We start from the raw sequence: 27,956 nt of genomic DNA, 5'->3' as shown, positions 1-27,956 counted from the left end.
TTCTGACCTGAGTGTAATCCAAACACATCCAACAACCAAAGCTTTTTTTGTTTTTTCCAGTACAGCACATTACCTTCCTATATGATGGATATAATAACACCTGCCTAAAAGCAACAGTAATGAGTATATACAGCCAAGGAGAATTTAAGTATGCCTTCAAACTACTTTATTTCAAAAACAAAAATTGGCAAATTGTATAGCAGGAACTGTCTAAGCACTACATATTCAGTTACTGATAAAGAGATGTTTAATTATATATATGTATATACATATTCAAGTTTCTTGATATTTCTAAATTTTATTAATTATTTTTAAAGTTATATAATTTTAAAAAAGCAATCAGTGTCTTTCTGCATAAAACTTTCTTATAGCATTTTAAAATATCTAAACCAGAAGGGATCTGGATAGCATTTAGACTAACACTATGATTTTACAAATGAGTAGAGAAAACAATATCCAAGATGTTAATTAATTTGTCCTAGATCATATGACTAGTAAATAGTAGATTCAGGTATTCTGACAACTACACCAGCCCTATTTTCCCACTTCATATTGCCTCCCTGGACCTCTTTGTATTTTGTTTCTAATTTTGGCATTCTTTTTGCTTCCTATGTTAATTTATCATCTCTCTTAGTTATAATTCCATATCTCTGTTTATAATACTCTTTTCTTATTACCTTTTGAGAGGTCTTAGTTCCAAAGAAAAATCATACATCTGATCGTAGATAGTCATAGATATTAGAACTGGAGGGGACTAGAGGTAATTGATTCCAACTTCACTCCAGAGATATTGAAACTAAGGCCTGGAGAGGTTAAATGATTTCCCCAAGGTGGCATAGGTGACATGAGTGACAGAACCAAGATAGGAAATCAATTCCTCTGACTGCAAAACCACTATTCTATTTTTTTCTGTTTTATAATGCTATATTTATCTTAGTAAGAAATATAAGTGTAGTATAGGGTGAATTATCTCATATAAGTTGTTAATTATGTTACAGAGTCATGGCCATAATTTGTGGAACAGAATATTGTAGGTGTCAAGTCTGGTCTCTTTGTATTTTGCATTTTGTATCTTCAACCTATAGTACTACTGTAGAGTAGATTTTCTAAGACAAAAGACCACATTTTAGAAGGTTCCATTTAATTAACTATGTTGACTGAGCTTCAAGATGTTAGTTTAGTACAAATTTATGGTTTAACAATATGCTGGGCATTTCATTGATATTTCCTTAATACAAAACAGAGATATAATGCAATATCTGCCCAACTCAAATATTAGAAATCTATGAATTTGAATGAATTCAGTAAGTAATATTACTGAAATAAATTGGAAAGGCAGCAGAGTTTAGTGATCATAAAGCTGGCCTCTGAAACACAATCTAAATTCAGATTCCACTTCAATCATATATAGATTATGTGATTCTGAGCAAGGTATTTGACTTATCAATGACTCTAGGCATTCTTTAAATTCATAAATTGTAGGTTGACTCACCTCTCTGCTTTGGTAAGGGGAGTTTCATTTTAAACATTTCATTTTTTTTCAGTAAAATTATTGGTCCAGTCCTCCCCCAAAGGCTTACTACTTTTTCCACCAGATGAAATATATCTTTATTAATAATACATTGAAAATAACACGAGTCTCGAAGTCATATCCTAAGGTCTCTACTGAAGTCATTGTCTAACTGGGTGGAGATGTTTTCTGGCAGAACACATCAGTAAATAGATAATAGTTGAGTTTCATTGCACTCATTTATTAAAGGCATAATCCCATAGAGGAGGGTAACAAATCCAGGATCTCTGCTTTTTTAGCCTATGATTGTACTTGGCAACTACTTTCCTCAAGGGAAACATGCATAAACATTCATACCCATTGTGTCTGATTACCATCAGAGAGGTACAGAAAACATTCATATTTAGAGAAACGTAGACTTCTAGGACATGGTAGACACTTATACAAAGGGTATCCTGACCTCTGACTTCACTGAAGAAGTTTGTATGACTGTTTCCTTCAGGTTCGACTCAACTCAGTTCCAAGTTGGACCTGAGTTAGCAAAGATAGCCTTTCCATCATCAGCAGTAGTTCTTTGCTACAAGGTTCCTTGTTATATACTCTGCAAATAGTTTTCACTCACATTTTAAGAATTATCTATATATTCATCTGCTTCTTCCAACTTCTTTGTGTATTTCCTACACATTGCCTTATGATTACTTTCCATCTGAGACTAGTAGTCTAATAATCAGGAGACCAGGAATTAGAATTGGTATCAAGAAGTAGTGGGTTTATGTCTTGCCTCATATACTTGTTAGCTATTATATGATCCTGAGTAACTTACTTAACTTCTTTGTACATTTACATTTTAACATTCATACACGCCATTTAACATAACAACTTTAACATTCTTTCAATGATAAATGAAGGGGTTGAATGTAGTGACCACTAAGGTCTCTTTCAACTCTAAATCTATGATTCTATGATTCTGGTTCTGCTGTCTACTACCTAAAAGTTCTAGCTAAACCAATTACTTCATATGAAAACTGTGGATATTGGACTAAATGATTTTTAAAGCTCCTTCTGCCCCTAGCATTCAATGACTTTACAAATATAATACTTAACTGATATAGATTTAGTTCTCTCTGAACCATTTTTTTCCCCATCTGCATGAGATTTAGAAAGCCTCAATAGAAGTTTATTTTGTTAATAGAGAACTTAGTAAAGGTAAGACATTCAACATCAATATATGAAACATGGCTAAAATGGAGGCTTTACCATATGTACATATATGATATATATATATATATACACTATATACATTCATATACTATATATATCAATACACATTGCATTGTAGGTCAATGAATTGTTTTGACTATTTCTGCCTTTGTTAGAGAACAGTTTAGTGAGATAAATAAAATAGGGATTTTTGAAAATCTTGTCATTTATATATTATACTAATGCCATCTCTTTTTTTTTTATTAGATGGCATAGTATAGAGGGTTCTATGTTTCCTTCTAAAAGGAAGAAAGGTTCTATGTTTCCTTCTAAAAAACTCCTAAAAGAGTTCTATTTATTTTGTGCCCTTGTTCAAGAACATCAGGTCAGTTTTCTTGGATAATTTCTTGTAATATAATGTCAGGATTTCTGTTTATTTCTGGCTTTTCAGGTAGACCAATGATTCTCAAATTGTCTCTGTGATCGGTTTTCCTGATCTGTCATTTTGTCAGTGAGATATTTTATCTTTTCTTCTATTTTGTCAGTCTTTTGACTTTGCTTTATTAATCCTTGCTGTTTTGCAAGAGCATTGGCTTCCAATTGCTAATTCTGGTCTTCAAATACTGGTTTTCCTTTTCAGTTTGGTCTATCCTGCTTTTCTTGGCTTCCAGTTGTTTCTCCAATTGGGAGTTCTTGTTCTTTAAACTGTTATTTTCTTTTTGAACTATTTCCCACTTTTCTTGCCAGAAGGATTCCATCTTTTTGGTAAGCTCTAATTTAAATTATTCAAGAGCTTGTGGTCAATTTCTATTTTTTTGAAAGGTTTTGGTGCATTTATTTGTATTTCCTCTTCTATTTTCTCTGTAGCCTGAGTTTTTCCCTTTGTAAAAATTATCCACTCCTTCTTCTTGTTTTTCTTGGTGTTGGGAAATTGTTCCTGGGCACTGTTTGCAATCACAATAGTTGTTTTTACTTCCCTTTCCAGTCAGAAATGTGAGTGAGGGAGGCAGGCTCTCTGTGTATGGAGATAATGAGCAAGGATTTTGCCCAAGGCCAGCTCTGGAGTCTCTGCAGCTTCTGCTATTTGCTGCCCTTCTCTGTGCTATCTCCCTGTAAGTGCCCATGGTCTGTGCTCTTCAACCTGCTGTGGTTTTAGGTTTAGCTGCTCTCAGGGGTAGATATTTGGTGGTCTTAGTCAGCTGCCTCTCACTAGAGGTGCCTCTGACTTGTTTTAGAGGTGCCCCTCACGCACTCAACTGATTCTAGCACACTCTGGCTCTGACTCTGGTTCTGTAGGTGGGTTGGGGGAGGGTAGAACAGCTTACATTTTGGTGGAAGATTTTTTACCCCCATATGGTGTGGAAATGCCCAAATCCTATGTACCTTCAATGCCCTACTTTAGAGTCCCTTCATTCATGTGAATTTGTTGGTTTTTTGGGGGCTTTTGAAGTAGTCTATATTGGTAAGTGCTGAGGAGAGGAAGAGTCTTGGGTCTAAATTGCCACCATGTTTACCCAGAAGTCTATTAAATGGCATTATAAAATAATGTGAGCATTAAAATGGTTCTCTGAAGTCTTTGATATTGTAGCAGGGACTGATTTTGCTGCTGGAGATTGTTTCCTGTACTTGAAATTTTATAGCTAGAAGACTCTCTCTAAAGGAGAATTGCTACTTGATCCTTGGCCCTACCTATTGATTTAAAGATTAAAAGGTTAGCACTAAACACATCTGTTTCCAGGAAAATGAGGCCAGTTGTAAACAAAGACTTGAGGAACTTTGTATGTAGTTATACTTTATTTCTCTTTCCCTCTCTCTCTCCTCAACTCTACTTATACACATAAATTACATACATATGTGTGTGTGCCCAAGCTGACATACATTTTTTCCCCATATCCATTCATTTCAAAACTTAGTGATTAGTGATTAAATCATTAACATTTTCACAAGTGGGAAAAAGCAATGATATGAATTTTCTAGCTTGAGAAAATATTCCTACTATATATATTTGAAGATTTTGAAACTTGTTAGAAGCCAATGACCATAATCTTTAATCAATACCCCCTGAAAACTATTTGGAAATGAAAATTTCCAGAGCTGCTTCCTTAACCTCTCTTTCTGGTTAATGTTCACTATAATTTTATCTTCTACTGTTTCTTAAAAGGTAGCACCATTATGCTTCTGATGGCCTCTGTTTAATCCTTTTCCTAACCATAACGTGGTAGATGCTATATTAGTATAACTTTTTAGAAGCATTTTAACGTGGGATCATATGGATCAATAACTATCAAAATTTTAAGTCCTAGTTATTGTTTTTTTAATTTTAAAAAATGAAACAACTATAAAGAACAATGACTGGTTAGTTGAATTGGTAAATGTTAAAGTAAAAATTCTGGTGATTAGCCTCCAACAGGAAGTAACCTCATAAAGAATCTTTGGCTTAACTTTTTGGACTCTGTATTTCAGTGGAACAAAGGTGGACTGGCATTCTTTAGGATCAGGGCCAATATAACTTTGAAATTCCTATCTAGTTAACTTGCACCTGGACAAGCAAACTGGTGTATCTTTCATATATAATTCTAACAATAATTGGTTTCTTTTTTCTCCAGGTTTAATAGCATACAGTCTATATCAGAAGACTCATTTGCAGGACTTACCAAACTGGAGCTTCTCATGATTCATGGCAATGACATTCCAAACATACCTAATGGAGCTTTAAAAGACCTAATCTCTCTCCAGGTAAAACTTTGAATTTATGAATATCACTAATTACAGCTTACATAATACAGGGACAGAAAAAAGTGGCTTTCTTCAATTATCAATAAAATAGCTATTTCTTGACATTTAAAGAGGAAGTACAACATAATTATTTCACAATTTTTTGTTCTTGCTCTCTTTTCTTTTCTGTGTCATTTAAGCATGAACAATAACATTTTTCCTGTCATTCTAGGTCTTCAAGTTCAGTTACAATAAACTGAGAGTCATAACAGCACAAACCCTCAAGGGGCTTTCAAGTTTAATGAGACTACACATTGACCACAATAAGATTGAATTTATCCACCCCCAAGCTTTTAATGGTTTAACTTCCTTGAGGTTACTCCATTTAGAAGGAAACTTGCTTCATCAGCTTCATCCAAGCACATTTTCCACATTTGCCTTTCTGGATTATTTTAGACTCTCTACAATAAGACATCTTTACTTATCGGAAAATGCCATCAAAACACTGCCTGTTGGAATGTTCTCAAACATGCCACTTCTGGAAAATCTTTACCTCCATGGAAATCCATGGTCTTGTGACTGTGGGTTAAAATGGCTCCTAGAATGGGATGCTAGATCTAGAGGTAAGACTTCCCTATAATTTAACAAACATTTTTAAATTGCCTACTTTTCCTAAGTATGATTCAATTAAAATCAACCAATATTTACTAAGTGCCTACTACATAAGGGGCTATACTCTGACTGCCTCCTGGTAAAATTTTACAGAATTCAAATTATACTTTCCATACTTCTACAAAAGAAATTCAAGCTCCATACACAGAAGTCAGGTTTATCCATCCATCCATGAGTGAATAGATAGGCACACATATGTATACACACATGTAAACACAACACATATATTGTGTTGCACTTATACATGTGTTATATATATATTTGTTATGTGTATAGATGTATAAACATACATATACATATTTTAAAATGAAACTTTTATTCCTTATATGGAATTTTATAATATTGCCAGTTTGGGGTGCATTTTACATGGAACATTGACAAACTGGATTAAACTTAGAGAAGGAAGGCCAGGAGGATGAATGAACTGAAAATTATGTTGTCTGAGAAACAGGAGAAGGAAGTGTAATTTTTGGAGATGAGAAATAAGAAAATAAGAGAGATACAATTGATACCACCAAAATATTGAAGAGTTGCCATAAAAAAATCCCAAATGAAATTAGTAAGTATTTATTAAGCTTATTTACCATGCATACTACTGCACTTGAAACAGAAAACTTTAAAAAAGTTTTATCAAGAAATGGATCCTATGCCACTGAATAATAATAATAGGGGAATATGAAATCTTCACACAGTAACCAAAACTCAGAATTTCAGATTTGTAAGGAATTTATGTGTTTAGTCCAACTCAAACCTGAAAAAGAATTGTTACTATTTTGATTTGATGGGACACCTCTGATGAATGGAAACACTATTTGAAGCCCCAAACTCACATATAAAATAATACCCAATTAGAGAAGTACAAAGAAAATCCTACAAGAAGAAAGGCCAGGTTTATTTTGTAGCTCCAGAGGATAGAGTTGGAATTGAGTACAAATTGAAAGGGAGACTATTTCTGCTCAATATGAGATAAATAGACAAAACATATATTAAATTATGCCAACACTAGAGATACAAATACAAGCAAGCAAGGAAAATTCTTCATTAAAAGACCTTGCATAATAATATGGAAAGACAATACATAAAAGGGAGCTGGAAAACAGTGAGTAGGAATATTTGTGGACAGGGTCAGAAGTGGTGTGGAGGCCTATTTCTGGGGAAGATGGGACAAATACTTTATGAGAACCTGGTGTCTCAGGACAAATTAAACATTCCAAATGAAGTAGGATGAACAATGATTAGAAAGTAGTTGAATTTAGGGAATATAAATTAGAACTTTTAATCCCCCTCCCCAAGATCAAATGGATTGCCTCCTGCAACAGTGATTCCTTACCACAAACTGGTATCTTCTAATTTTTTAATTTTGTGGTTTTAATTAAATATTTTGCTACCAAATATTAAAGCTCTCAAAAGCTGAAAAGATGGAGATCACATCTATCAAAGGATTCCCACATACTAAAGAAGTGTATAGGATTCTTGTTATGAAGAATTGTGCAACAAATTTTATGGTAGGAGAAAAGTATCAAGGAAGAATAAGGAAGTTTTAAGAAAATTTTGCAAAGCCAATGCATTTATGTATCTTTGAATCTGACAGCATAAAAATAGGCCATATGTGTGTGTGTGTATATATATATATAAATGATAGATAAGTAGATACATTATATTCCTGTTTTTCAGTTTCAAAACACTTTTCAAGAAAGTTTTAAGATTATTAAAGAAATGACATAATTGAGCACTTATTCATAAAATATGCTTCATTGCAATGGGGTTTGATGAATTTTGTGCTTATGTCATATGAAAAAGGAACACACTTACAATGCCACTTTTGAAATTAGAGTGGTATTACTTAAATAATTCTAAGGCAACCAAATATCATTAACCTGATTCGTAAGGGTTCAGATTCTAGATTGCTATAAATATACACAGGTAAATAGCAATAATAATAGACTTTATAGAGTGCTTTAAGATTTCTAAGTGCTTTAAATACATTCTATCATTTGATCTTCTCAACAACTCTGTGAGTTAGTGCTACAGTATTATTATCCCCATTTTACAGATGAGGAAACTGAGATTGAGAAGTAAAATTATTTGCCCTGGATTACAGATCTACTAGGTGGCTAAGAGAATTCACACCCAGGTTTTCCTGACTCCAAGCCTAGAACATTAATCTATTGTGTACCATGTTGCACTGTGGCTTACAAATCAATTAAAATCAGCAACCATTTTAAAATCCTTGATACATGCACCATACTACAAAGATGAAATTGGCACAGTTTTCAAGGGCCTTACAATATAAAAGAGGCAAGACAATTTGAACAGGTAAAATATGGAAAAGGCAAAGGAGAAAACCTCAGTTGTTAATCTAGGTGGGTGAATTTTTTTTTCCATTTATCATGTCAACAGAATCATCAAACTTCCTGGATTATATAAGAAGAAAAAGAATTCCTGGTAAAAGAAAAGAATAAAAAATTAAATGTGACATATTTCATCCTGGAAGCTTTCTCTTTTAAACTAACAATTATTGTAATGCCTCTGTCAGTTTACAATAATTTGTGCAGCTTCCTTGATCTCATGTTCCAGCATGCACCCAATTTGCTCCAGAAATTAATGCATACCTGGCTGATCTTAGAATCATAGACAACTGTCTTCTTAGAAACCCATAGTCTTGTGACCCAATCCCTTTTGTTAAATATATTTGAGGGCATTCATTTTATTTATCAGAGAGAATTTTCTTTGAAAATGTCACCTTTCTAAATAAAGAAGGTTTGAGATTTAAACTGCACAAATGACCATGAATTATCTCTCTTTTCTCCACCATTGAACTTTGTGTTGATGTAAGCATTATTTTCTCTTTCATACAATTATCTAATTGTCCTAATCAAGTAGTGAATTCTAAGAAAACTTTCTATCTAATAAAAAATAATTCTTTTTGCATGTTCTAATTTTTACATACAAGTTTAATAAGTATAAAATATTGATTCTATATATATTACATTGACTTGTTAGCCTTATTAGCTATTTTTAATGAATAAATATCCTTGGTTCTACTTGCTTTAAATAAACAATATGATATTTGAAAATATAATTGACCCTAGAATTACACTAATTTTTCTATAGAAATATTTAATTGATAAAATGTTTTTTTCCCCTACATCAACTACAAGACTTTTATTGCAATTATGGCTTGTTAGTATCTACCCCTCCTTAACTTTTTACTTTGTTTGATCTTTTTTTCACTTCTTTAATTTCCTAATTTGTACTCAATTACAAAAACACATACACATGCTAGGCACACACACACACACACAAACACACAAACACACTGAGAATAAGAATATTTTATTTTTGCTTTCCTATCCACAGTGCCTAGCATAGTGCCTGATACATTAAGCTTTTACTAAATGCTTGTTAAATTTAATTGACAATAATCATTGGTCTACAAAATCAGTTATAATGGCATAACTGTCTCAAAAGTGTTTCAATTATAGATATACTATATCTTCAAAATATAGATTCCTTAATTCTGCAGTAAAAATCCCACTTCTAGATTATGAAATTACTTCAGGTCTTTCCCTTGTCACTTGGGTCTCTTATCTTTTGGTCTATTCAATGTTCATTAACATCTCTCCTAGAGAATAGAAAGAAAAATAAGAAAATATCTCATCAGTTTTGTGATTGTTCTATGTTTCAGGTTTAGTAGATGTAGAAATGGGTATACTGACAAAATTTTGTTTGGGATTATCCATGTTTTATAGTTATCTGTTTTACTTTTCCATAGATAGCCTTTTCATCAACAGCAAAATTGAAAGTTATTTTTTAACAGATGAATATATTTAAGTATTATCTAGTCCAGTGCTATCTGCAATGTATTCTCTTGTCTCTCAATTCAGTTCTCATCCTACTATTTTGTTACTCTTTCACTGGAACCAGGATTTCATAAATGTAAGCACTCATTTATTCCTTCTAAATATGTAAAATTCTTATTCATGCCTCAGGCAATATACATTTATTTTAAATTATATGTAGTCACCAAAATGAAGATATTATCAAATGAGTAAGAGATATTGCAGTTTAGTGGATAGTTAGCTGGGTAGTGGGTAGCTTCAAATTAGGAGGTCATTGTTCAGAATATCATTTTAGATATTCATTACCCAAATATTTAGAGGTAATCACCTAGATATTCAATTACCTCTGTCTATAGAGATATAAATATTTGTATCACCTAACTGTAATACAGAAAATTATTTGTGAACTTGAAAGCAATATTTAAATGTGAATTATTATTCTTAATGAATGAGTTATGTGAATTACTACTCATTAGTGCATTTATTAGTTATCATTGTTTAACTCATTAAATTGATTCTACTGTTTAAATTTTAGGGATTTTGAAATGTAAAAAGGACAAGGCATATGAAGGTGGCCAGCTGTGCTCTGCATGTTCCAGTCCCAAACAGCTGAATGAGCAGGAGATTTTCAGTTTGAAAGACATTCTTTGTACTAAGCCTGTCATACAATCACCTCTAAAACAGAACTTCAGTAGCAGCAGCAATGAAGAGGTGGGTGAAGATGATGATGATGAGGAGGACAGCTCAGTCTCTTTGGAAGAGATTCAGTTTTCTCCCTGGAACATCACTTTAAATATGACCGATGAGCATGGAAATACAGTGAACTTGGCATGTGAAATCAAGAAGCCCACAGATGTTTCAAAAATTCAACTAAACCAAAGTGATCCACAGGAAATTGATATTAATGCAACAATCGCCCTGGAACTACAATGCCCAATGAACCGAGAAAATTATGAAAAACTATGGAAACTGATAGCTTATTATAGTGAGGTTCCAGTAACATTGCAACGGGAGGTCATACTTAGCAAAGACCCCAAAGTCAGTTACCAGTACAGGCAAGATACAAATGATGATGCCCTCTACTACACAGGGGTAAAAGCCCAGATTCTTGCTGAGCCAGCATGGGTGATGCAACCATCTATAGATATTCAGCTGAATCGGCGCCAGAGTACTGCCAAGAAAGTATTGCTATCATTATATACCCAGTTTTCACAAATAATCCCCATGAAAGACTTGAGGCAGCAGAGAAGCAAAAGCTGGGTCATGATTGAGCAGGATGAAAAAGTGAAAGCAGCTCAAACTGTGATTGAAGGGTCTGTCTGTTATCTGAACTGCAATGTGAAAGCCTCAGAAAGCCCAACTCTCTTATGGGTACTTCCTGATGGCTCCATGTTGAAAGCTCCACTTAATGATCAAGATAGCAAGTTTTCTGTCCTTAGCAGTGGTCAGCTCATCATCAAATCTGCTGGCCATTCTGACTCTGGTTTGTACCAATGCATTGCTCAAGTGAGAGATGAAATGGACAGGATGATATACAGAGTTTCTGTCCAACCTCCTATCATCCAGCCAACCAGAAGACACATAGTAACAATTGAAAAAAATTATGAGGAGCCTCTCATATTGCCTTGTAGTGCCCTAGCAATACCTGATGCTGAGCTTAGCTGGCTCCTGCCAGACAAACAGATATTGAATGGATTGTCTAACTCAACAAATGCCTATATGTTAGAAAATGGAACTTTATTCATTCCTAGTAGCAAAAGTAGTGACAGTGGCTATTACAAATGTATAGCTATCAATCAACAAGGAGCAGACCATTTAATTGTCAAGGTGACAGTGAATAAGAAAGGAGCAAACAAGTCATCAAAAAGAGGTCAACTAAGAAAGCGCCCAGGTTCCAAGACTACTTCCAAAATAAGAGACAATGTGATAGAGGATGAAGGGGGCTCAGGGATAGAAGAGACAGATAATTCTGCCAGGAGAATGCTTAATCCAAAAGACCAAGAAGAACCTAGTAAGCGAAGGAAGGATGCTGTCTCTGGGACAGAAGATAAAAAAAATAAAAAAGGCAGGAGGAAAATGAAACATTGGAAAGGTTTAGAAAGAGCCCCAGAGACAAATGTTGCAGAAGGCCGGAGAGTGTTTGAATCCCGAAGGAGAATAAATATGGCAAACAAACAGATTAATCCACAGCACTGGGCAGACATTTTGGCCAAAGTACGTGGGAAAAATCTTCCCAAGAGTACAGCAGTACCGCATAGTGATTCTGTTATTAAAACAACAATAGCTTCATCTGTGAGACAGAAAACTACACTTCCACCTCCTATTAGCAGCCCACCTCTGAAATCTGCTGTGCAGACAACACCTAATACAGAAGAGTCTTCAGCATCCGAATCTCTTTTTGGTGAAGATGAACTGGTTTCAGTCACAATTTCTCCAACAAATACTGACCAAAGTGATTCCAGAAACCTTGCTGAAGCAAACATGCATGTGGAAAAATCAATAGCTCATGGGGCTCTGGAAACTCCTAAACCTACATATGTTGCAGAAACTCCCTCTACATGGATTGACCCAACAATAACAACCTTTTTACCTTCTAAGTCAACTTATTTTGAACCTTCTCTGAATCATTTCCCTAAGAATCCAATCAATGAGGAGATAACAGAAAGTTGGTCTACAGTAGACAGTATTGATTTTTCAGTAGGTTCTACATCAAATCAGGGTGAGCTGCCATTGGATACCATTATCTTGGCAGAGTCTGAGACTGTGACATATCTTTACCCAGGCTTAAAAACTGATTCACAGTTCAGCAAAGGTTATAGTGAAGACCCCACTTCTATTCAGTTCATTCCAATTCGTCCAGATGGAGTTAGTGATTTTGATGTTCCAAAGACTGGGTCAAATGATTTAGATCCTGCAGCCTTGCCATTTGAAGACTTACTTTCTGGGGACCACAATATTCCAATACATCAACAGCCACAGGTAAAAACAAAGAAAGTTCAAAGCACTGTTAATAGGGTTCATACTCATGACAACTCATCAGTTCACCAGGATAATGATGGAGAATATGAGACAAATCAAGAAGAAAAACTGGAAAAAGTTACTACAAACAACAGAATTTCTGAGAGGGCAAGGCAAAGTGCTTCATCTGCCACAGTATCTGATTTCTCATACAATGTGTTAACTACTGCTGTTCCCCTCCAGAAGCCTGAACAGATGACATCTACTACTACTACTGAAGAGCTTACCACAACAGCAGCTGTTACAGCTGACTCAAAGAACATTTCCTCCAGCTCACTGATAACACAGCAATCCCGAAGAAGGCCCCATGGGAGAAAACGATTAAGACATCACAAACTTCATCGGAAAAGGCCAATTATGCCAACTGCTTTTGCTATAGCAGAGCCATCCCTTAGTCCAATAATTCTTGTAACTGAACCAAAGATTGCAAACAAAATAGATATTTCACTTGTTTCTTTTGCTCCATGGGTTGAAAACAAGACTACTATTCCAAAACAGTTAGAAAGGAAAAAATATGTAGAGACGGTTACAAAAGGAGGATCTCGCAGGAAACATCCAAAAAGACCAAAATTAAATCAGGTCACAACCACCACAGTATCTTCTTTTGAAACTGAATCAGAAACAACTACAAAGAAACTTGTTATACCAACAACAGCCATAAAGCAAACTGTAGGTCTTCTTGCTACTACTGCCCCTTTGACAATGGAAGTCTTACATAAGAAAAGAACAAAAGAGAATATCACTACAATTCCTCCTGCTACAGAAATACATTCATCTCATCATGAGGTAGAACAAGAGACAACTTCATACATGTATAAGAATTTGTTTAATGTGGATTCAGACAATAAAGGAATTGAAAATGATTATGGAGTCACAGATAGCAATGCTTTTGAAACCAGAACTGTGGGATCCAGTGAATCATTGTCTGGTGTTGTGTCACCTTCTGACTTAGTTGACTCAGAAGTTACAGAATTTAAAAAAGAATTCCTTGGTTTGGAATTTTCAAGTACACCAAGTTGGCAGCCTAAAAGGGTAGTTCAATTCACAGTACCCCCAGTAAAAGATCCAAGTGTTCCTATAACTACTTCTCAGAAAAGTAGTGAAGATTCATTAATTTTCAAAGAATCACCCTTTCCTTCAAAATTTGCAGCACTAACTGAAGTCCCTGACTCATCTCAACATGAAGAAAAGTATACCTCCTATGTTCCCCCAACCAGAAAAAAAGAATATCCTTCACCTCAAGTAGAAATCATTTCCCAAGAAAGTCCTGCTGAACAAGACCATAAGAAGACTTCCTTAGCTGTTACCCATTCCATAATAGCATTAGACAATCATACTGTCACACCTAAACCATCTAAGCAGATTACATCCACAATTCCACCATTTCCATCCCTGATGGAGCAGATGGCATCTCCAATTGCCTTGCTACCTTCTGCAGAATCCACCACAGCTCCATCATTACTTTTTTCAAGCACTTCTAGTACATCTACCCAAATGCCAATGAAGTCCAAAGAAAATACCATATTTAATCATGTAGGATCTCCAGAAAGCAAAATATCTGAAATAGATGCTAAGAAAAGGAAGCCAGTTTTCAGTCCCAATGAATTTCCCACACCCTCTTTCAACCAAAATAGAATTAACTTACCTTCTAAAAAGGAGCAGTTCAAGGAAATACAAGGCAGTAGTTCCAACAACCAACTGCTCCAGGGTTCAGACCCTCCCTATCACCCAGGAAGAATGCCTATCTTTAACCAAAAACCTGCCATAGTGCCTGGAAAGCATGTGACACCAAGAGTGACTATAAGGCCACCACACATAACAACTCAAGGCTTATATCAGCATTTTATAACTTCCCAACCATTTTTTCCTTTTACTAACAAACCAGAGATAACATCATATCCATCACAGAATGGTCCATATAAAAGACTCCCTAGCATGCCAACATTAACAACTGCTACAACAGTCATCCCATTACCCAGGCCCAATCCAATTTTTCCCAGTACATCTGGGCATCCAGGGACCAACCATTTTAATGCCAATCCCAAAGTATTTGGGAATAACTATATTCCCGAACAAAAAGGCTCAGCTGTAAAGGTTCCAAGTCATAAAATTCCCTATACAGCAAATGGAAGATTTCCTTTTCTGTTTAATAGGACTCCTACATTTACACAATTAGGAGTTACTCCGAAGCCTCCTACAACTATTCTGCCTATTTCAGTGAATACAAGAGAGAAACAAATAATACCTGGCCCGTACATCCAGATTTCAACACCAGGTACCATCCATAATGTCATAGGTACTTCTAGAGCACCTTCAATATTCCATACTCCTAGTACTAGATCAACACCTTTAGTTAATTTTAAAAATACTTCTCCAGTATTTCCTACTCGGAGGACCATTCCTCATTCAGCATCTACCATTCATTCTTACAGAAATTTTCATCATAGTAACTCTAAAATCACATTTAGTGGAGGACCACCTGCTCCTAGTTTCTGGGCACTTGGAGAAAAGCCCCATATCATTACCAAGTCCCCTCACACTTTATCCATCATTACTGAAACAGATGTTGTCCTTCCATGTGATGCAACTGGAGAGCCCAAGCCTTTTGTTACTTGGACAAAGGTTTCAACAGGTAAGATGTTTAAGTACATAATATTGCTTGAGTAATAGCTAATACAAAGATTTGGATATATAAGAGATGCTTCCCTATGTGAAGAACAGAAAGGTCTGTTTGGTTAGATCATAGAGCAAGGGTGGAAAGTAATGTTCAATGAGTATTGAAAGATAGGTTGGGAACCAACCTATGTTGTGACGGGCTTTGAAAGTGAAACAGAAGATATATGTTATTCTAGAAGCAATAGGATGTAAGTAGAGTTGATTGTATAAGAAATTAAATGATCAAATCTATGATTAAGGAAAATTACTTTGATGCATGTTTATAGGGTGGACTGAAGTGAGACAGTGAAATCAATAAGGTATTACAATATTACAATTGTGATATGATAATGGCTTGAACTAATGTAATAGTGGTACTATCAGAGAGAAGAGGTCAAAACTGAAAGAACTTAGAAGAAAAAATAACAATAGAGGCAACTTATCTGATATATGAAGTAAGTAAGAGAGAAATATTGTAGATAACATCACAATTTTGAACCTGGGTGGAAACTGAAATTTGGAAGGTACGAAAGGGGAGTAAAGAAAAAACCAGTTTTGTTTTGAGTGTGTTGAATTTGATTTGTCTGCAGGGTATCTTGTTCTAAATGTCCAGTAGGTAATCTCCATAGAAAGAATGGAAATGGATATATACATCTGAGAGTCATCAGATTAGAGCTGACAATAATCCTATAGGGAATAATTTAGTCACCAAGTATGTAGAGAGAAAATAATTGGGGGCCTAGGAGAGAGCCTTAGATAACATTTAAGACTGGGAGATATGATCTGATATGGAGAATTTCCAGAAAAGAAAACTGAGTGTTAAGACAATAGGAGAACTAGGATCAAATAGTGTAGAGAAGAGAAAGTTTCAACAGTATGCAAAACAGTGGATAAGTCAAGAGGGATGAAGAATGAAAAAGCACCATCCAGTTTGGAAATTAAGAGATCATTGATAACATTGAAAAGAACAATTTCAGGAAAATGATGACATCAAAAGCCAGTCTACAAAGGGTCACACAGTAAGAGAAGAGAGCAGTAGAGACAATGAGTGTAGTGGAGACAATGTAGAGGGTGAGGAGTGAGATATTTTGACAGATTTAATGAATCAAAGGGTCTAGTTAATGGGCAAATAGGTTGTATAATGAAGAGAATCCTGGACCTGAAGTCAGGAAGACTCATCTTTGTTAGTTCAAACCCAGTCTCAGACACTTACTAGTGGTGGGCAAGTTACTTAGCTCTGTTTGCCTTAGTTCCTATCTGTAAAATGAGTTAGAGAAGGAAATGAAAACTATTCCAGGATCTTTTCTAAGAATATCCCAAGTGGGGTCACAAAGAGTCAGACTAGACTGAAATAACTGGGCAACAACAGGGTCTAATGAAGTTTCTGTTTTTTTTTTTTGTTTTGTTTTGTTTTTAAGGATAGGGGAATCTTGAGGCTGTTTGGAGGTAGGAAAAGAACAAGTCGATAGAGAACATGGAAATTATAGAGAGAGGGAGAATAATTAAAGCCCCAATATGCTTTAGGAGATTGGAGATGATTGGATCAAGGGCAAATTAAGAAAGATTGGCCTTGGCAATGAAAAGAGTCAACTCATTATCAGCTACTAGGTAAAAGTGAAGAGAATAGGGGATAATATAAAAAGGTTTTGAAATGAAGAGAAACAGTTAAGAGTGAGAAAAGGTGGGATGGCATAATTTTGTCTATAAAATATTCTTATTGATACATATGTGTATTCATATACACATAATTGAAGGGAAATTTCTTTGCTCCCTCATTGTGCTAATCTATAGTCTTAAAAAAGAGAAATAATATAATTTTTCATGAAGAGAGATGGAGAGTAGTCATGCATCTTAAATAAATCTGGACTGACACAGTGGTAAGTGGCTATTGTCATGAACCTTAAAGACCAACTTTCTAGAGCCATTTTTAGTATAAGGAAACAGTTTATCACATATGATGAATTTGGAGTCAGGAAGACCAGAGTTCAGATTCTATCTCTGATACTAATTTTGTGATGATGGACAAATAACTTAACTTCTCTGAACCTGAGGTAGCTCTCTATGACCTACTAAATTATAAATGTGTTAAAATCTACATCCAACTGATAAAACAAGAAGTCCTTGATGGAATGTGACTATTGTCTGTACAAAAATATTATTTATTATAAATATATTTGATTTATGCCAAAGCATATCTCCTAATTTAAGGAGAAGAAAATAATGCAAGAGGATAATAAAAGGGCTGGTACTAGGCATTTCTGTCTTATACATGAGATAATAGGTTATAGAGCTATCAGGGACCCTATAAACAAGATATGCTGTTAAATATTTGACAATAAGCATTCCTAAAATTAAATCTACTCATAACACACTCATATGTTTCATCTGCATGATTAGCATTTTCTCCATCACTTTCTTAAATCTAGATAAGAAGTTACAGCTATAGCTTGCATGCCAAATCCTATTGAATCTTTTTTTAATATAGCCTACAAACTAACCATGGTTTTTATGATTTTAAAATAAAGTTTTATTGTATTTTAAAATATAAAAAGAAAAATATTATCATACAGGTTATACAAAAACAGGAGGCCATTGGATTTGATTCTCCTGTCTTAAATTGCTGGCCTTGAAAATAATAATTTTAGCCCTGATTTATAGCATTTACCAATTTCTAAGGCATAAATGCTCACACTAGAAATTTAAGAATCTATTCTCAAGAGCTGGTAGGAGCTTACTCTAGCACTACATTCCTCCCACCCCTACCCAATTTTGTCTCACAAGATAGATGATGCAAGCAGTTTTTTTTTTTCCATAAGAGTCCATATGAAGAAAATGAAACCCAGGGAGGTGACTCATATAAGGTACTATGCATCAGGAGTAAGGGTGGGATTTGACCTCAGGTTCTCTGATTTAAATCCAGTGCTCTGGATCTGGGGAGGCTACTTTGCTTCAACCCTCCTGAGAATCAACAGAATCTAGTGGAAAAATACAGGTTCAAGTACAAACTCTAAATGGCACGGCACAACTAGGTCTACAACTTACTTCCATTGACACTACTAAGTGTTTTATTAGCTATGTGATTATAGGCAAATCATTGAAATTCTTTAAAGCTCAGTTTACTCATTTTCAAAATGAAGCTAATAATATTTTACTGCTTATCTTCATAGTTTTGTAAGGAATTTTCTTTGTAAAACCCAAACACTGCAAAAATATGAGCTGCTTTTACAATGGGAAGAATGACAGAGATTGATTAATAATAATTCATAGTCATTTAAATGGAGCTCTTTTTATACCTTCTTTTCTTTCTTTCCTTTTAAAAAACCCTCCCAGGAGCTCTTATGACACCTAACACAAGGACCCAACGGTTTGAAGTCTTGAAAAATGGTACATTCATTATTAGGGATGTCCAGCTCCAAGATCGTGGTCAGTACATGTGCACTGCAAAGAATCTGCATGGTGTAGACAAAATGATTGTCACATTATCAGTGACTGCTCAGCAGCCCCAAATATTAGCTTCCCACTATCAGGATGTCACAGTTTACCTTGGAGACACAATTGCAATGGAATGCTTGGCCAAAGGCACACCACCCCCACAGATTTCTTGGATTTTCCCAGATAGAAAAGTATGGAGAAGTGTTTCGACTGCTGAGGCCAGAATTATGCTTCATGAGAACCGCACCTTGACCATTAAGGAGGCTACTTTCTCAGACAGAGGAGTTTACAAGTGCATAGCAAATAATGCTGCAGGGGCAGATAGCTTGGCTATTCGCCTCCATGTTGTAGCTCTACCTCCCATCATTCACCAAGAGAGGCAGGAAAACATCTCCCTGCCTCCTGGTCTCAGTATTCATATCCATTGCACTGCCAAAGCAGCTCCTCTCCCTAGTATTCGCTGGGTGATCTTTGATGGCACTCAGGTCCGTCCTTCCCAATTCATCAATGGGAATTTGTTTGTCTTCCCAAATGGAACACTTTATATCCGCAACATTTCACCCAAAGACAGTGGAAACTATGAATGTGTGGCTGCTAACATGGTTGGGGCAGCCAGGAGAATGGTTCATCTCAATGTACAGAAGACTTCTGCTAATGCTAAGATCATCGGGAGTTCCCCTCATAAGACAGATATTACTTATGGTGGCACCTTGCGCCTAAACTGCAGTGCTTCAGGGGATCCGTGGCCAAGGATCCTCTGGCGTCTGCCTTCTAAGCGGATGATTGATTCACTTTTCAGGTAAGTGATAGATCTAGTTGATCACTCAATTCTATGGAAATGATAGTCTAAGTAGTCCTCTTGTGGAGGATACACAAAGTGCTATAGAGATTTTTCCTTCTAGATACATCTGCAGTGCCCCTCTACAGGGGAAATAATTGAATTTAATTCCAAATGGGTGACAGAAGTGTAGATAGTCAGGAAGGACCTAAAGTCAGAAAAACTTGAGTTCAAAAGTGATCTCAGATACTTATTAACTATATGGCTATAAGCAATCTACTTAGCTTCTATTTGCTTCTGTTTCCTCATCTGTAAAACAAGGTGGTGAATAATAGCACCTACCTTCAAAGTTGTTATGAAGATAAAAATAAGAATAATATTCACAAAGAGCTTTGCAAATCTTAAAGAATTACACAAAATCTATTTATTATCATCATTTATTTTAATTACTCCTTAAATATCTCTATGTGCTAGGTAAAGATCATGGGTATTCTCTAAAAATAAATCCCATTCATTGCCATCCTATCTGAACAATATGGTACAGATCATTTACACTAAGAATATTACTGGCAAAAAATTATCTTCCCTCTTTTTTTTTAAATAGAAAAATGATTGGAAACTTAAAAAAAATTAAACATTCATCAATTTCCCCCCTTTCTCCCCCCTGAAATAGGGGACATTCAAAATTCAATCTAAAATGAAATGCCTCATGAGCATTATTCAAATCAACCTTACTGGCTGCCTTTTTCATTTTCACATGCATATTTCCATTAAATGATAAGAAAGAAGCATAACATTTTGTGGTATTTAGATCAAAATACACAAGATATTAAATTTTTTTAAAAAGGAAAAGACTTTGTTTACTCTGCTGCTTTTCCTCCAAAATGTCACATTTTAAAATTGTTGTCCTCATTTCTCCAAAATAGTGTTTTAAACATAGTAGGTACTAAGTAAATATTAATTACATTTATTATATCCAGCCCCACCCACTTACCAACCTCCACCTCCATGGAGAAGCCTGATATATGAGACCATTTTGTTGTGTAATCTGGCTTGCACAAGGGCACCTCACAACTTTTCTACTAGGGTCTACTGTCTATCACCTAGGAAACATGTATTTAATGACAAAGTTCCTAAGTATCCACTTACAGAAATTATGTCTCTCCACTGTAGTTAACCTTTCTTGGTCACTGCCCATGAAAGAGAAGTATCTTGACACAGCCATCTAATATTCCTTAAAAATTTGTGTATCTCGAATACCCTCTTTAATTCCTATTGATTTGGAATTTAAGCCTGCAGTCCTTATAAATTTACTTCCTCTCCCCCAAAATGTTCTAGCAGAATATATATTCTAGTATTTGGGAGATTTTTAAAGGAAGTAACATCACAGTTATTCAGTTGGCTTTGGCACAATGAATTGGCATTTCTACAGGAAAATTTGATTCTATGCAATTCAATTTAATGTGGAATTGAATCTCCTTTAAAAAGTGTATCCTTTCATATTCATGTGCTTTCTCATGGTCATAAATCTTTTCCAACTTTAGTAAACCAAAGATAATTCTTTTGAATTTTCAGGATGACAATATATACATTGATGATTAAAATATCCATGGTTTATTGTTCTCTTTGGCATTTTAAGGTATCTTTGTTGAAAGCACTTTTAAAATATTTACCGTTTTCTTTTTTCAAAGAATTAGATTTTTAATGATTTGTTACAGAAATGCTATTAAACACCAACACAACCAATTCCACTTAATTTGTAACAATTTATATGCAAAAAGAACATCATTAGTAACATGCATACTGATTCTAAATTCAGAGGTCCTTAGTTCAAATTCCACCTCTTAACACAATGGACTCCTTGTAAAGGTCATTAAATATCTGAGATTAATATTTCTTGTCTATATAGAAAGAAGGAAAGTTTATTACAGCTCTAAAGCTAAGATTCTATAACTTTTCATTTCTATTGGAATTCTTTGCCCATTTGTTTCAATTTGTTTTTCTTAAATGCATATATATGATTGTTTATATACAATTATAATTTCTATAATCAGACCTTCTAGTTCTAGTTCATCGTGTCACTTCATAAAACTTTTCCAGATTTGTATCTCATATTAATTATTCTTAATTACATTCTAGTATTCCATCCAAATCTTTAAATTTTTTTAACATTAATTTATTTTGAACTTTTGACTTCTTTCCATTTTCTTGTTTGTTTTTTACTATGAAAAATGATGCCTCTATAAAAATATTTGGACAAATAGAGTCTTTTAAGATTTTTGTATAATTCACTTGGAATAACAATGGAATCATTAAGTCAAAGGATATGCTTATTTTGATAACCTTTATTGAATACTCCCAAATTACATTCTAGAAAAAAATTTCTTAGTCTGCAACGTTACAAGCAAGGAGTGAGTATATTTATTTCTCCTTACCTTCTACAGCACTAGCTTTTGTTGATAATGATTTTCCTAATTTTATAGTCTGAAGTAGTACCTCACAGTTTGTTTCAGTTTAATTTATGTTGATTATTCATGGGCAGACATACTGGATAAAGAAATGGCCTAGAAATCAGGTAACTCTGAGTTCAGATCTTGCTCCTGAAACATACTGACACTGTGTCACTTAATATGACAGTGCCTCAGACAACTAAGCCTATTAATTGGAAATTCATAGATTGATTTTCATTATTGAAATTTTTCAATATTGAAATTTTTTTACCAAGAGCTCCCTTTATGATGAATTTCAAGTTTGGTGCTAACTTCAGCCCCCCACCCCCACTCCCTTGACCATTTATCTATTCAGCCCTAGAGATGCCTTTTTACTTTTTACTTTTTTTTATCAGCTCTTTACATACTTAGCTCTATCACAATGCATAAATTAGGTGCCTAGAGACAATGCCAAAAGAAGTTAGGTTGCAGGAAATAGGGCTGTTTAGCCTGGAGAAGAGAAGACATTGGGAAATATGAAAGTAGCCCTCAAATTCATGAAGGGGTGTCAAGTGACTATAAGATTAGAGATGTTCTGCTAAGTAGAGCTTTGGGCAATGAGTAGAAGTGGCAGTGGATTTGTGGATTTTCCCCAAATGGCAGTGACTTTCTCTTTTCTATAATTTTCCATTTTGAAGATGGGTGACCACTTTCCTAAGAAGTTATAAAAAGAGACTGCCTATTTCTATATCATTATACAAGATGACTCCCTGAAATCTCTTTAAAACATAGGATTCTATGTTTTGGTAATTCTGTACCTGGAACACAGTAAATTATTAGTAAATATTAGTTGGTTATTGATTAAATCTTAATCTGTATACTTTTGCAGTTAAATTTTCACTAGAAACTTTGCCTTTGAATCTATACAATGCTGAATGTCAAAAATGCCAGTTCCAAATTAATCAACTGAATTTTGATAATTTTGAGAATTGTATAAATATCATGAAAATTATTCCAGACACAATCATAGTGATGACATCCCTTTAATCAATATCTCTTTTGTAAATTATACCTAGAGGAAACATGACATATGGTCCCCTTCTATCTTTCCATGTTGAAAACAAACTAATGCCAGCTTTGAGGTTTTAGTTAGCAAGTGTCAGCCAGCTCTAGTTACAGTCGCCTATGGAAGCCTCCTTTTGCCAGATGCTGAGGAAACCTAATTTAGCCATAAGATTCTGCACAGGAATATTTTACTATGATTAAAATTACAGCTGCTGTCATGCTTTTTCTAGTATTAAGAGATATATAAAAAACAGTCATCTCAAGTGAAAATAATAAAAAAAATATTTTCCTCTAGAGATAAGAAAAACACTCTAATTTCCTTAAGGTTGATTTTTATTCAGTTTCTCCTTGACTGTGGCATTTCTTTTGACATTAATGCTCATTTGAGTCATGTGCCAAATAAGCAGTTGTACTAGCAGAGCTAATATCTTTGACTAAATCTCAAATTCTCAAATCAGTGGTTAGGTTAGCTTAAGTTCACAAAAGACCAAGGAGGTCTCTTATGCAGTAAATCATTTTAGCATTTGGGTAAAATTCCCTTAAGGCTACAAAATCCATTTGACATTTCCCAGTAGTAGACACATGAATGGATATTTCTCTAGGACCACATTGCCTTTTTCTCCTAGTGAACAGAAGTCAGGATGTATGATCATGAGACTTACATTTTCTTTTCTTTTCTTTCCTATTTAGCTTTGATAACAGAATCAAGGTGTTTGGAAATGGCACTTTGATAGTTCATTCTGTCACAGATAAAGATGCAGGGGACTATCTATGCATTGCTCGGAATAAAATTGGTGATGATTATATTGTTCTGAAGGTGAATGTGATGATGAAACCTGCTAAGATAGAACACAAAAAGGAGAATGACCATAAAGTTATTTACGGTGGGGACCTCAAGGTTGACTGTGTTGCTACGGGTTTTCCCAACCCTGAGATTTCTTGGAGCCTTCCTGATGGCAGTATGGTTAATACCTTAATGCAGTCGGATGACAGTGGTGGACGGACAAAGCGATATGTTGTTTTTAATAATGGGACACTCTACTTCAATGAAGTGGGAATGAGGGAGGAAGGAGACTATACCTGCTTTGCTGAAAATCAGATTGGGAAAGATGAAATGAGAGTTCATGTCAAAGTGGTGGCTGAGCCTGCAGCAATCCACAACAAAACTTATTCTGTTATCCATGTTCCATATGGGGATGTTGTTACAGTGGCCTGTGAAGCTAAAGGAGAGCCTACTCCAAAAGTGACATGGCTTTCTCCAACCAACAGATTAATTCCAATCTCTTCTGATAAATACCAAGTGTTTAGGGATGGTACCCTTCTTATTCAGAAGGCCCAGCGATCTGATAGTGGGAATTATACGTGTGTGGTAAGGAACAGTGCAGGGGAGGACAGGAAAATTGTCTGGATCCATGTTAATGTCCAGTCTCCCACAATCAATGGCCACCCCAACGCTATAACAACTGTCAGAGAAGTAGCTGCAAGAGAGAGTAGAAAGCTCATTGACTGCAAAGCAGAAGGCATCCCAGCACCACGGGTCTTGTGGGCTTTTCCAGAAGGTGTGATCCTTCCAGCTCCCTACTATGGAACCAGAATCACTGTTCATCGCAATGGCACATTGGATATTAGGAGCTTGAAAAAGACAGACTCAGTGCAGCTGGTGTGTATTGGACGCAATGAGGGGGGAGAGGCCAAGCTGATCGTACAGCTCACTGTATTGGATCCTTTGGAGAAACCTGTATTCCGGAACCCAGTCAGTGAAAAGATTACTGCCATGGCAGGTCATACTATCAACCTTAACTGTTCAGCGGAGGGAAATCCTGAACCCAGCATTGTTTGGATTCTTCCAAATGGGACAGAACTTCAGAGTGGAAAACACCTCCAGAGATTTTACCACAAAAAGGATGGCATGTTGCACATTAGCAGTCTTTCTGCTGCTGATGCTGGAGCGTATCATTGTGTTGCTAGGAACAAAGCTGGCTACACCGAGAGATTGGTGTCTTTGAAAGTTGGGCTAAAGCCAGAAATCAGTAATCAATACCAGAACCTGGTGAGCATCATCAATGGGGAAACATTGCAACTTCACTGCATTGCTCAGGGAAGTCAGAAAGCCAGAGTGTCTTGGACACTGCCCAGTGGCATGGTTTTAGAGGGTCCACAAGTAGTTGGACGCTTCTCCCTCTTAGAGAATGGCTCACTGACTGTGCATGAAGCCTCTGTATTTGACAGAGGAACCTATATGTGTAAGGTTGAGACAGAGTATGGCTCCTCTGTTATGAATGTTCCAGTCATTGTAATAGCTTACCCTCCTCGAATCACTAGTGAGCCAACACCTGTCATTTACACTCGGCCAGGAAACACAGTGAAAATGAACTGCATGGTTATTGGGATTCCCAAAGCTGAAATAACGTGGGAGTTACCAGATAAATCACATCTGACAGCAGGACCTCAGTCCCGTCTCTATGGGAATAAATTCCTTCACCCTCAGGGCTCATTAATCATCCAGCACTCCACACAAAGAGATGCAGGCTATTACAAGTGCACTGCAAAAAATATATTAGGCAGTGACTCTAAAACAACTTATATTCATGTGTTCTAACATACCTTTCTACACTGATGGACTCCCAAGAAACTGCAAAAACCAGAGTAAGTAAAGTGTCATTTGAAAAGAAGGTAGATCTAAAAAAAGGTAGTACTATTAACAGAACATTGCCATGATGGAGGACCTATTGGTTTCAGAGAATTACTCTTTCCCTTCTTGCCCAAGGAAGCAATGTAGACACTTTAGTGTGGAGCTAGCACCTTTTGGGGATTTACTTTAATGTTTACAGGACATAATGTGGTTTCATGTGCTAGTTCATGGTACCCAAGACTTCAGCTACATATTACTGTTTAAAGCAAAGCTACCCCCAAGTGGCTTGACAAGCACCTTAAGGATACCAAAGAAGTATTAAAGGTCAATGAACTGCAGTGATTGAAAAACAAAAAGTGCCTTGTTACCACATTGAGGATACATCATTTAGTTACCTCCTTGCACATAATCAATCCCATCAAATGATTATTCACTTCCCTGTTATTTTCTCTATCAGTTTTTTCAAAATCAAGATGGCTGATTATGGATTTAGAAAATGAATGATCTACTTCTAATAAAAGGTTTTCAACTATTAAATCTATCAATTATGTATGAAAGGACTCTTTGCTTCCTTCTACAGGGAGTGGAATTCAATCATCATATACTTGTATGTGTGTGTGTGTGTGTGTTTTTAATTTTAAACCTAGACTATGAGACTAAAAAGACATATAATGCAATGATCTCTGTCTCATTTTCATAAATTATTGGTCTTTACAAGACTCAAATATATGACTGCAGATGTGGAAACTGATTTTTCTTTCCTATTGAACCCACCCCAAATTCACTACCCCATTATTTTGTCACTCACCTCTCCCTTTACCTGGCATTGATAAGGATGGTAAGTTTGGATTTCTCTAGCTAGGAGAGGACTTTTGAGCTACAGTGGGAGAAGAAAGGAATTAGTTGGGACAGAGGGATAGAGGGCAAGCTCTGACACTGATGAGAAGATAGATTAATTGTCACCTAGAAGGCTTCAGATGCTTCTCTGTAATGTCAAAGGTGTGCACATCTCAACCTTTCTACAGCACACCACTTGGGCCACCAAGTCAGTTATCCAGAATCTAATTTCAAATAATACTGGATAGTGGATGACTATTATTTCCATGCCTGCTTTATTGTGTTGATAATGTCAATGTACTGTACATTTTACAATAAAGAAATATTTTCCAAACAAGTTGACAATGATGAAAAAAGATATGTTGTGATTGTTATTTTCAAGTTTCAAAGAATTTCCAATATATTTGAGTGTAAGTTTTTCTAACCATGAGATGTTTCAACAATTTTCAGAAGCTTCCTATGTGTATCTACCACAACCCTTCTAATATTCTTCTATTTAAAAATTCTTACAGATAAAGAAACTGAGTCACACTAAGTGATTCCAAATTATGTTATTGGATAAGTGTCAAAAGAAAATTAGCATAGCAAGAATGGGATAATTAATTTAGTAACTGATGCAACTTATTTTGCCTCCAGTACTGCACTGCCCATCCAGAAGAGATCAGACGCTCTCTCTCTCTCTCTCTCTCTCTCTCTCTCTCTCTCTCTCTCTCTCTCTCTCTCTCTCTCTCATACACACAAAATATGGAAAAGGATTTTTCTTTGCATAAGTTACAACTAGGGGGTAGAAAAATATTGTGAGATTCTTTCAATATATTCTTTCATTGTCTGTTTCCAGGAATAATGGAAAAAGAAGGATTGAAGCCAGACTTTCAGGGTTGTTCTGTTGCTGGTTTTTGTTGTACCAAATCTGTATCCACTGATATGAAAAACAAAGAAGCAAGAGTATGTTGAGCAAGTTCAGATAAGCATTTATACATCAAAAATCAACAAATACTATATTTCAAGAATTGATTAATTTTATTGATTGTTTAGATGTTAAAATAGATGGAGAAAATGTTAATAATGCAGATTCAGATTACAGTATGTTGTACATACATCTTTTCCCTCTAAAGAGCTAGTTTTTAAATATTTACCAGTATAATCCTGCCAAGAGATATATGTGAGCATC

At 35.4% G+C, this 27,956-nt stretch overlaps 1 protein-coding gene across 1 annotated transcript in view; it reads left to right on the top strand.

Annotated features, from left to right (window-relative positions):
• Positions 1 to 27,122, top strand: part of MXRA5 (matrix remodeling associated 5) — a 34,755-nt gene extending 7,633 nt beyond the window's left edge. The window contains exons 3-7 of the mRNA XM_001362545.5: positions 5,317 to 5,446; positions 5,658 to 6,048; positions 10,475 to 15,589; positions 18,943 to 19,843; positions 24,007 to 27,122. Of these exons, the coding sequence (XP_001362582.2) occupies positions 5,317 to 5,446; positions 5,658 to 6,048; positions 10,475 to 15,589; positions 18,943 to 19,843; positions 24,007 to 25,915 (8,446 nt within the window). The 3' untranslated portion in view covers positions 25,916 to 27,122. The remainder of the gene's footprint in view (positions 1 to 5,316; positions 5,447 to 5,657; positions 6,049 to 10,474; positions 15,590 to 18,942; positions 19,844 to 24,006) is intronic.
• Positions 27,123 to 27,956: the final 834 nt, after the last annotated feature.

Source organism: Monodelphis domestica, chromosome 8, assembly GCF_027887165.1.
Source record: "Monodelphis domestica isolate mMonDom1 chromosome 8, mMonDom1.pri, whole genome shotgun sequence".
NCBI lineage: Eukaryota > Metazoa > Chordata > Mammalia > Didelphimorphia > Didelphidae > Monodelphis > Monodelphis domestica.
Note: the sequence above shows the minus strand (reverse complement) of the source record. Positions and strands in the feature narration are given on the sequence as shown.